Below are 11863 nucleotides of genomic sequence, written 5' to 3'. Positions count from 1 at the left end.
ATCCTGCCACGATTTGGCTGGGTGTGATCCATCATTCGACTGGCTGCTTTCCAAGTTTCAGCAGTGCACTCAGTAGCACAACACTTTCTCAGAGGTTATTATAAAAAATACATCACTACTGCTTTTATTCCAAGACTGTAAATCAGAGTGAGAGCAACATGGTGCTCCCAGTGTGCTGGTTGTTTGGGACAAAAGACAAGTGTTACTTACTCTGCCTGATCAAATATTGATACAGGTGCAATTGTGTGGTGGGAGTGGGAGCTAATGCTTTACTTACCAATGCACTTGATGTCATTTATTTCCCTTTCTTTACAATCTGTGGTTCAACTTTTGTTTGACCACCTTGTTTCTCCATGTGAAAGAGAGAGACAAGAGAGAAAGAGTGTGAAAGAGGGATGTGGCAGTGAGACTGTGGAGGATCAAGGTCACCTGCGTAGGAGCAGAGAGAGACAGGGAAAGAAAGTGAGAGACAGCATCTGTCCTCCTCCAGGAGGCCCTGGGCTCTGACACACAGCATCCCACTGAGAGCAGGGGGCATACAGCCCCATCCTCAGAGCTCCTGTGGCTCTTTGGAACCAACTCTCACATCTGTCTCCACACAGTGCTGAGAATAATTATCCTCACTGGTGTCATGGAGTATAATGTTTCATAAAAGACCCTGATCCCTGTGACTAAACAAACTGAATGCATAGAGGTAGCATAATGATAAGAATCTTAACCAAGCCTCCCTCTGCCCTGCCTGTCCATGAAATGGTCAAAGGACATGAACCCCCACTGACTCATATGAGCCATAGCTCGCTCTGTATCATGTGAAACTCTGTGGTATGATGTAACATGAGGTCCTGGACATTTGACATGGCTAAATCCTAAACCCAAAAGATCAACCCTCAACACTCAAGAACACTAGGGACAACCGTCATCATTGTACAAGAATTTAATCACATACAATTAAGTTGAAAAAAAAACACAATATAGACAGAGAGTTCTGTTTGAAGTATTGTATAAATAAAACATATAGTTAAACATATAAAAGGAAACTCAAACAAACATTTTTGCTTATCATACTAATTACCTTTTAAAGAGTAGTGTAACATTATCAGTAGAAAAGCAATTGGCAATCAATTCTCAGAAAAGACATTCATATGTACAGGACACAGATAATCAGACACTGCACAGTTGTTGTTTTGGACCTAACGTACATGTACATGATTTTGTGGCATTGAAGTGGCGGAGACGATATGAGTTGGTAGTATGAAAATGCTGAATGAACTATCACTGTCAGGTGATGTATAGCCTGTGTTCTGTCTGTTTTGTCAGAGGGAGTGGTCATGTTCAATGTGTTGTGTGTGTGTGGGGGCCTCTGGTGTGTCTGTCGCCCCTCACACTGTGATGAAGGCACCCTGGTCACTGTTGGCTGACTCTGGCAACACGCAGCGGCCCCTTCGCCTGGTCACGCGACGCTTCCGGTGGAACTTGGCATAGCAACGGAACCCTTAGACAAAGTAATAGGACAATAGAGGATGGATAAGCAGGCTACTGAAATATAGAAAGAGACCTTTATCACCTTCTGTTTGTTGGTTGTGTGCTCTCAAATTCTCTGATGTTCTGTGGCTTTCGCCTGATACATCCCTTACTCACCTTCCTCGCACATACAGTCGTCATAGCACTTGTTGTTAAGGCCCCGGTTGTGAGGCTTACACTCGTGTTGTCTCAGGTCACAGCAGGAGCCTATAGGAGGGGATGGAGGGAGAAACCATGTGACTTCTAGTTGTAAATTCAAAAACAAATGTTTCAACCGTCACATGGCCTTTATCATAACGATCCTTCAGGAGACCATGACTTGAGTGGTCAGAGGTCAAAGATCAGGGGTCAGGAGAGTAATGGATGTGCGACAGTTTAGTCACTGACCTGGGAGACAGTCCAGATGGTGGTCACATGGCTCGATGGCATCAGTGTCCAGAGTCACATTGCCACTGCTCAGGTTCTTACTGCGCCGCTTGTCTTCAGCATGCAAAACAACAAACAACAGATTGCCAATAAAGTACTTGGACTGAATGATTCAACCCAGGCTCAGACGAACAGATGGACAATCAAGCAAACACTTCAATGTCAAGGAAATAACAGATATATCAAACGTGTTTATTCTGTGCTGTGTGTTCAGTACATTCCAAGGGATCATTACAAATGTAGGACATTAATATGATCACCCTGTTACAGCAGAACTTTCCTGCAATGCAGGCAATGTTACATTTGTAGTGTATTTGAGGTTTTAAAAGGATTCTGAAGTTTGTAATTTCCACATCATGAAAATGTATCAACCCCTACAAAAATGGCCATTAATTATAATCCACATAATAATTCAGATTTCTTGTTGCTGCAGGATTATTTTCCTGCTGTACTAATCTGGCTCAAATTAAGATCCTACATCTGTATGTTTTTTGGGGGGGTGGAGTGAACACACTCATGTGTGACTTTTCACCAACATTAATATTAGCTGTATCTTCTCAAAACATCTAAAGTGCTGACCTTTCTTCCTGGAGGATGGCCAGGCGTCCACTGGCTTCATGTCCTCGTAGTCTGTCCAGTCAAACAGAGTCATGTCCAGAGTGGGCATCACCTCTCCTTGCATCTTCCCCCGACCAGACTTCTGTAATGCAGAGAAAATACCCCATTACAGCCTCACACCATTGGTCTCTAACTACATTCCAGTATGTTTCTGTTGGGGTGTTAATGTGCACTGCCACCTGGCCCATAAAACAGCATGTTAGTTGTGGACACCCAGGACTTCACACCCCAGAGTGCTTTACAGGCAATCAGTTAGCTACTGAGGACATGGCTACCTACTATACTGTTTATGGCCCTAAGGCAGCATACATACATCATACATCAGATGGTAGTGTTACTACTGGTCAGAGGAGAAGGCCTGTGCTGAATCACACAGCTGTAATTTTACCAACACTGTCAACAATGTCCTTCAGTATTAAACCCTGAGCCGAAGCAATTTTAAGCGGAAGTCAAATTTAACAAAAAATCTCTGAGGATTACTCAGCCAAAACCGATATGTCATAAACTTCAACAAAACTCTTTACATAATGCATATCCTCTGGACCTCTGGGCTGTGTTAACAAAATAATAGCAGGTTATTATGAAGTCAATTTGACATTGAGAGGTCTCCTGGTGATGTCTAGAGAAACTGGACCAACCAGGCTTCTGGTGCACATTGATCCCAGCTCATTCCGTCTCACCCCGAGGAAATATTGAGGAACATGAATTAGATGTGGAATATTAGTGCTTGGCTGTTCATTTAGCCAGCAGCCGGAATCAAATATTAATTAAGAACGCTCCCAGCATCCCTGTGTCATTGAACCCAGGTCCACGCCAAGCGAGGCTATCGCTTCTACTTCAGGCCGGTATCTGACAGCTCCTGAATAAAGACATACACACGGTCTCCAAGGTTCTCCGGCAGCTTGTAAACAGCATACCAAGCAGTCAGACAGACCAGACATCAAACACTCACAGAGGCCAGTAAAGCCAGTAAAGCCAGACAGGGCTACAGTAATTCTGGAATTATGGGCCTGGGAGAGGAAAACACCACGGGCGTGGGAGAGGAAAACACCACGGGCGTGGGAGAGGAAAACACCACGGGCGTGGGAGAGGAAAACACCACGGGCGTGGGAGAGGAAAACACCACGGGCGTGGGAGAGGAAAACACCACGGGCGTGGGAGAGGAAAACACCACGGGCGTGGGAGAGGAAAACACCAGACAAAGAGTAGGCTCCCCAGAACAGCAGAGTACTGTTATTTACCAGTCTAATGAGTGTGTTGGTGGTTTGATAGCATCCTGTGATAAATAGAGGGATGATAGATGAGGAGTTTTTTGAGGAGCAGAGGAGATATCTAACTCTGTGTGTGTGTGTGTGAGCGCTGTGATGGCAGGCAGCATGCTGGGAGAAAGTGACTGACAGATGGCTATGAGGAGGAGGGGCCAGGCAGCTACACTTCGCCCACCACACTTCTACAACCCCCCTCCTCATACAAATGAGCCCATTGCCTCCTAGACGTTCAATCATGGATTTACCAGACAGGAATACATAATAACACAGACAGTAACAGAGAGGGTGTTCTACTACTTGACCAATGATGGTGTGAACTTGACCCCCGAGGCATGTGTTATGTAGATTAGCATAACTATATCCATCATATCTAAAAACCCTTGAGACCAGTCTACCATATTGGCTATTATGTTCCAGCCACCCTCAACTGATAGGTAATTTAAAAAGCCTGTTACCTCGTTTTCCTGAGATGAATAATGAGCTATGTGATACATTAAGCCCATTATGGAGCCTAGGTATTTCCAAATAGGAAATACAGTCGCTCTTTCTTTACCATGAACACGTATCTCTATAAACCCTACAACACTAAGGCACAACTGACAATGGTATTTCTAATAAGCACTCATATATCTTTATGGGGTACCTGGGGTTTGGTGGAGGCTGGGGGCAGCGTTGGGAGATGCTCGCTCATCACCGTGGAAACCGCATAGGAGCCGGAGCCAAAGACCGCGTAGATGGGGGAGGGGGGTTCAGTGGGCGGGGTCAATCTGTGAAAGGGGGAGGCGGCTGCAGCGGCAGAGGAGACAGATCCCTCCTCAGACAGATCCCTGTTCTTCAGAACAGAGCCCAGCTCAGGCTCAGGGAGAAAACCTACAATGAGGGAGAGAAGGACAGAACAGGGGTGGGGGAGGTGAAGGATAGCCAGACATTATTAAATACACCTAACGAGATCTTTCCCTGTTGCCAAGAAAAATGTATTACATTTTCTTTGTTCATTGTTATATATAAGCTCAACTACTTAAATAGTTAATCAATTTATCAATGCCCTATGACAAAATCACAGAATTTAACACTATGATTTTGTTTTTAAATTGATTAGTATTTGTGCTCTTTTAGAACTCTTTATATGGCATTTATAGAGAACTAATCCCTAACAGGCTCACGGCTCATTATCTGATAACCCTAGATCCATTGGGGACTCACCTTTAGTGAGCCGACCCTTATCTCTTCGACCTCCATGTCTCCTCTGGTCAAAGTGGTGCCCATGCCCCTGGCCCCTCCCCTTGCGTGGCCCCAGAGGGTGGTTGTCTCGGGCATGAGACGGGTTCCTGAAGCCCCCACGACCCTTCTCCTGCTCCCTGCCCACAGGACCCATCTCCAGTCTCACCGGGTTCAGGCCCTCCAGACCCGTCCCATCATCCTCAGGCCGAGCTGCAGGGTGCAGGGGCCTGCGGGAGAGAAGCCCAGCCCCAGAACTGGCTTTGGCACCGCGGGACCCCTGGCCACCATGCCCCCCTCCACGCTCCCTACCGTGCCCATGCCCGTGACTCTGGAAGCCCTGATCAGGGTACTGGAGGGCATTGCCACTGCCTGGCGAGGGCTGTGCCAGTCTCCTCTTGGCATGTGTGGAGCCAGGTTCAGCGCTGTGTGAAACAGCCAGAGTGGAGAACAGGAGAACCAGAGGCAGACACCAGGAGGAAGACATCATCTATAACCACAGAGCCACCTGCTGTAAAAATACAACAGTTTTCAGTACACTCATTCTATATTTTACATGACAAAATGGACAGAAGTAGCTACATTATGATGACACAAACACACTATGGACTGGTGAACTATACTTCTCAGAAAGTCCAGAGTACATTCAAATATACAGTATGTAGACAAACTTGTTTCCCCGTCATGTTTTATATAATCCCTACAGAACATAGTGTTTCACACCATCAGTCACTGCTGATTGGTGTGATATCGCTCTGTGAGTGCCTGTGGCTTTGAGCCTCTGCTATGGAGTCCACCACCAGGCAGCCACACTATCCTCCTCTGCCATGGAGTCCACCACCAGGCAGCCACACTATCCTCCTCTGCCATGGAGTCCGCCACCAGGCAGCCACACTATCCTCCTCTGCCATGGAGTCCGCCACCAGGCAGCCACACTATCCTCCTCTGCCATGGAGTCCGCCACCAGGCAGCCACACTATCCTCCTCCGCCATGGAGTCCACCACCAGGCAGCCACACTATCCTCCTCCGCCATGGAGTCCACCACCAGGCAGCCACACTATCCTCCTCTGCCATGGAGTCCACCACCAGGCAGCCACACTATCCTCCTCCGCCATGGAGTCCACCACCAGGCAGCCACACTATCCTCCTCGGAAGACCCCAGAGAGTACGCTGTTCCCTTGTCCTCTGTTCCCAGAAGCACTCAGTACCACCATATCATAGCCTACTCACCCTTCCACCATCGCAGATGCTGTTCTACGGCAGCACTCATCAGTCCTAGCAGTAATCATTACCCTCTTGTGCTATCCTCTCAAGCTGCAGTGGCTCTTTAGGAGCCTATATAGGACAGAGACATACAGACAACCCTTAGTGCTGTAAAAATGTGTTGTAAAAATGAATTTCCCAGTCTGTCTTTGGCCTTGGAACATCCTCTTCATCATAAGATGCTTCAGCCGTTCTCCACCACAGCCTTGCATTATTTATACCTGTGGGCTCTAGGAGCTGCATCGCCAACCCACCTGTCTACTTATTATAACAGTAAGAATCAAGTGTGAGGTCGATATGATTGAGAAATAATGACATAACCCAATTAGTGGCACTGCCACTGACCGCACTAAGGAGATCAAAAGGTGATTGGTACAGTGGGACTTTCTGAGAATATGGGCATGGGGCCTGAGGTTTAATAACCACTAGCTAACTGACCGACTTCATTTGTATTCAACTCAGGATGTCCTAGTAAAATGTCAGAGTCCTTGTTTCTAACCCCCTGGTCTAGTTCATGTGAGTTCATTTGGGTTGTTTATTAAAAGAGAACAAGGTGAGCTTTCTGTTCCTCTCTGATGGGTTTGGACCATCCATCACCCTGGCAACGCAGCATGACTGCTCTGCCCCTGGCAGGCCACTCTTTTATGTTAAAGACAGACGACGGTGCGGCCCATACAGAAAATCTATAGAGGAGAAGTATTGACCTGCTGCTGCTGGGGTGTTGTGGGTCGATAGCCTTGCCTCTTCAATCACACACACACACACACACACACACTTTCAAACACTCCACCCTGAGGTTTACAGTGAGTTATTTAGGTGCTTTGAAAACCGGGACTAGGAGATTGCGTTATGGGGAGGAGGAGAAGCAACTGCTGTCAAGGGGAATGTGTGGTGCTATTGCAAGCAGGCCTGTATGGGGATTAGACACAAACTGCTTTCCCTTGCCTGTCTCTGGAGGGAGTTCTACCCACTGTGCAGTTTGCAAACAACAGTGGGACGGTAGCTGCTGAGGTGAGACCTTTATCGTCTATAACCTTACAGTGTGTCTGAGAGAGAGGTACAGTGCCATTTCCCACACAAAGTGTTGTGTCAGGCTTGATCTCATCCTCCAGCCCTCTACATTTGACTCAGCTGTGGTAGAGAAGGGTATTTTTAATCAAAGAACAGAGAGACTTCCCAGAAAAATGGCATCTCTAGAAAACACTCTAGCTTGTTGGTCTGCTCAGTTCTGGAGGAGTGAGATCCATGAGGCCTTGCTGACAAAATGAACCAACCAACCAGTCCCAAAAAATAAACAGCATCAAAATGCACATGATGTACTGTACATATTGACTGAGCCCAGACTCATATTGGAGATCACAGAATCCTCTGAAATGAGTGTGCAGATAATGGGGCGCAGACACAGAGGCTGAGCAGCAGCCTGATTGAATGGCACCACAAATATTTCTCTCTCACATAAAGAGAAAAGGGGTGCCTCCATAGAAACGGAGTGGACTGCTAGTCGGAGCCTGAATAGCCCTGTCGCCTTAAAAGGAAGGCGGTGGGTAACAGAGAGGGGCACAGAGGCAAAGAGCATCCTTGCCTAGCGGAGCCCCTTCTCCTTTGGCCCTTTGATGTAGCCGTTAACAGGTGGTCCTTTGAGAAGACTCAGGATGGGGGTGGAAATAGAACACTCTGGGGTGGAGTTCACAGCATCTTCTGATGATAAGCAGCCCCTACTAAACAGTGTATTATACAGCGCTGTGTGATATAGGTAGGACGCAGCAGGGGTTAGCATCTGGCGCAGAGACGGTGGCCAGGCCAGGGGGGCAAAACCAAGTGGCCAGGCCAGGGGGGCCAGGCCAAGCGTGAAACTCTTTCTGAAGACAGAGAGGGCTTTGAGAGCACATGAGGAGGAGTAGGATACGGTATGCGGTGTACTTTCAGTTTATATACATGGAAAGCTGTGAACATATTGAACAACCTAATGAAAAACTGAGGAAGAAGAAGCCACGATAGCACATATTCTGAAGAACGTTGTAGAACGACTGCACATAATGAGTTGCACTGGCTGGGTTAAAACAATTGAGATGAATTCGTGTTCAGACAGAGGTCGGTCCAGGGATGATGGGAAATCTAGCAGCAGAGTGCAAAGGGCCACCTCTGAGGCCTGGTTCATTAAACACTGAGATCTGAGACCTCTCTCTGGTCCATGACCAATTGGTCAGTGCTCAACAATATCAGGCCCCGACATGTTTCACAGAAGCCCAGCTTACAACAGATCATGGACACAGCTGAAATGATAGTTTGAAGAGGGCCTCTGTGGTAGTGAGCAGCGAGGCAAGGTGAGGCGAAGCAGTGGAGGTACAAGGCACTGGGCTGGCAGTGGACTCTGTTTTATGTGCATAGATAACTTCACCTGCTGGGCCACAAGCCTCCAGAAGCCATCTGCTCCTGTCCTGTTGTCTCTCCTAGCAACCAGCGTGGCCACGAAGAACGACCAAACAAAGACCCCAAAACCCCAGGAATAATTCTGGGTTTACATAAAGAGATTACAGCCCCATGTCTAAAAGCACATTTATATCAGATGATTTACCTGATTAGCAGTGTTCCGTCAGGTTGCAGAGTGTGTGCCTTCTGTGTAATGTGACAGTGAGAGGACAATGGGAAGTCAGGAAGGGAGGGGGTGGCTGGGCTCAGGTGGACTCTGGTCCCTGTCCCCATCACATACAGCTCACTGGAGAACAACAGACTTCACACCAACCAGATCAGAAACGCATGACTAATTCACCATCCTTTCTTTGCTCCCCCAGTGAACAATGCCAATAACCCCCCCCACCCCCAAAACAAAACCAAATGCGAGGTCTTGTGGTAAACACAGCTGGTGATCCACTGCGATAACTGTACACTCTAGTCAAAATAAGAAGGCATAGAAAAAGATCATTCAATAGCCTGCATATTTAAATGCCCAAGAAAGGATTGATTTCTCAATCATTTGTGAAACTTAAAGCGTCAATGGATGCCTTCATGTATCTATTAGCCGATTAAAATATGCTGTTCATCAGGTGTTTGCCATGTAATTAACACATAAGGTTCTCAATGTTTACCAACACTTAACTTTCATAAGTCTGATTTCCATCAGATTTCTCAACAAATACTTCAGGAAAGCTACTGAAAGCACTATAAAAATTTGTTTCAGCAAGTAGCATTTCAACTGTCCAATCAATAGAGAGCAATAGTATTGGCATCTTTTGTAGGCACTGACTCTACCTATGGGAAAATGAATGAAGTTTTTGTAGGATTTTTGGATAAATGCCAAAAAGAAGGTCTGTGGTAAACACGGGCTTAGGAGATCTTATACGTTTTGTTCTATAAGATAATCTTCAGCAGCTAAAGTCACTTTTTGTGAATTTTGAGCACATAACGGCAACATAATTCCTAAAGGTCATGTTAACTGACTGATATGTCATAGAACAAAACATATAAGATCTCTTCAGCTTGTGTTAATCTCAGACCTTCTTTTCGGCGTTTATCCCAAAACTCTATTCTTTCCCCATAGGAACAGCTGAACGAACCAGAGGTAACTCATTTCTGGGTTTTAGGACTACAAGCTGGCGAGCTCTATGACCGCTGATTTAAACAGTTTGAATTCTTCAGCTCTCTAGAGAACAATATTGGAGATTTCATACCATCAACTGGGAGCTTTTGCAGCTCTGAGTGTGCAGCATTATCCGCTGAGCCCCTGGAAACTGCTCAGTGTGATGAGAGCCATAAGGAAGGCCCATCTGTCAGCAAGTGAGCCAATGCAGAGAAGAGGCACAAACTGATTCTGTGGCAATTTCGTTGCAGGTACAACAGATGTGGGGCAAGATCGAACATTGCCACGGTTGCACAGCAACATCACAGACATCCCGCAATGTGGCCATTATCTTCCCGTAGAGCACGCTCAGTGCACACACACACACTCACAGCGGGGCAACCTCCTCCAGATACCCACAGAGCAGAGAGAGAAACACGTTCCAGCAACGCTCTGAGACACAAACAGCACCAGGAGAACAGAGCTACAGACATCCCACTGAGAGGAGAGAGAAAGACAAGGGAGAGACAAAGAGACAGGGGGAGGGTAGGCCAAGAGAACAGACAGACACAGAGAGACACAGAGAGACACAGAGAGACACAGAGAGACAGAGACGGAGAGAGAGAATTTATCCAGGGCTGGGTTAATTGGAACAGTGACAGTGGAATCTCTCTCTCTCATTTGATGTCACACAAGGAGACCAGCTGGGTCCACTGTTAAAAAACCAAAACACAACAACAACCAATCAGACTGAATCAACCTTGAACCCAAAAAGATCACTGTTGACAGCATATCACACTTTAACGCTCATTATAAGACATGGAGATCGTGGCCACGCTAGTTAGTAGATCACCAATATAGTCCATCATGGAGATTTGCTATATTGGCACAGCTCACTGCTTTACCTAGCCTACCCATTATATGAAGAGGCAGCATAGTGATAGTGAACTAAGAAGTTATCTACGTAAGTGGAATGGGGGAATAACTTTTGTTAATTAATGCTTGGTTAGGCTACCAAAAAGTCATGATTAATCTTTCCATATTTTCCTTGAGTTTGCTATTATTTTTATGAAATTTCTCTCAATAGTGAACGTGGACTGGATGTGATCCCCAGATTGCCCTGCTGGGAGCTTCACAATCAGGTCTCTCCACAGTTCTCGTAGTGATCACATTCACATTCCTACTGATTGGCTTGCTTTTAATTAACAGGCTTATTAATGAGTCCACAAAGATTGTACACCCACTGTCTCTGCTTTATATTCACTTAGTTGATTAATAAAATGCATGATCTCACAAGGAGACAGCCTACCTAAAATCTCTCACTCTCTCTCTCTACATAATTGCAATATATGATTGTCTCTTAACATGTTAATTAATACTCTTTGGGCTATTTTCCTGATACAGAACAAAAACAGAATATTTTTTTCCCTATGCCAAATAACAGAACACATCGTTTTGTTCAGATATGATTATCATAAAACGTACCACTAAGCAATTACGAATATTGAAGGCACTATTGATTATAATAAAAAGGCAAACAATTTCACATATTTCTTTCAATTTAGAATAATTGGCCGCCACGGTTTCTATCTTGCCTTCAGTGGAGTTCATTCATATAGCCTAATAACTTTATAGAAGAAACTAAAGTGGGTGTTATTAATGCACTAGCTAGTACAAGATGTAGTCTATTGAAAGCAACAATCTAAAGCAAAATTAATGATACAGGTGGCACATTTGGTTAGCTATAGTTGGTTATTGCGACAGAGAACCTTTAACACTTGAATAAAATGACAAATGACCTTACCCGCGTTGGTTAATCCGTTGAGGTTGACTATTATTGCAAAGGGAATTCAGTCATATGGGATGACCGATAGAATGATAAAGCGCACAGGACTCAAATTCCGTCTGTGTGCTGGTCGTTGGGATTCTATCTGGTTTTTGAAGAGTCACCGGCTGGAAGCGCGTAACCGTATGCGCGTTCATGTGGGGATT

At 45.8% G+C, this 11863-nt stretch overlaps 1 protein-coding gene across 3 annotated transcripts; it reads right to left on the bottom strand.

The window, feature by feature from the left end:
• Nucleotides 1–918: 918 nt before the first annotated feature.
• Nucleotides 919–11840, bottom strand: LOC129849832 (draxin-A). Of its 3 annotated transcripts, none has more exons than XM_055916587.1 (7): nt 11676–11840; nt 5037–5541; nt 4477–4703; nt 2527–2647; nt 1909–2001; nt 1639–1728; nt 919–1492 (listed from the first exon to the last, which is right to left on the bottom strand). In XM_055916587.1, exons 2-7 carry the CDS (start codon nt 5539–5541, stop codon nt 1380–1382), a joined length of 1149 nt encoding a protein of 382 aa, XP_055772562.1. In that variant the 5' UTR covers nt 11676–11840; the 3' UTR covers nt 919–1379. The 3 variants fall into 3 exon arrangements, with proteins under 3 accessions (XP_055772562.1, XP_055772551.1, XP_055772556.1); XM_055916576.1 differs by having other exon boundaries at nt 5037–5562; nt 11676–11839; XM_055916581.1 differs by lacking the exon at nt 11676–11840 and adding an exon at nt 8891–9770 and having other exon boundaries at nt 5037–5562.
• Between the last annotated feature and the right edge of the window lie 23 nt (nt 11841–11863).

This window comes from Salvelinus fontinalis, chromosome 3 (genome assembly GCF_029448725.1).
Source record: "Salvelinus fontinalis isolate EN_2023a chromosome 3, ASM2944872v1, whole genome shotgun sequence".
NCBI lineage: Eukaryota > Metazoa > Chordata > Actinopteri > Salmoniformes > Salmonidae > Salvelinus > Salvelinus fontinalis.
Note: the sequence above shows the minus strand (reverse complement) of the source record. Positions and strands in the feature narration are given on the sequence as shown.

Coding starts and splice junctions, on each gene's coding strand:
- LOC129849832 (XM_055916587.1), bottom strand. CDS start 5,541: ATGATGTCTTCCTCCTGGTGTCTGCCTCTGGTTCTCCTGTTCTCCACT. Junction 2,648..4,476: donor CAGCCTCCACCAAACCCCAG/GTACCCCATAAA, acceptor TCTGCATTACAG/AAGTCTGGTCGGGGGAAGAT. Junction 2,002..2,526: donor GCCATCCTCCAGGAAGAAAG/GTCAGCACTTTA, acceptor TGCATGCTGAAG/ACAAGCGGCGCAGTAAGAAC.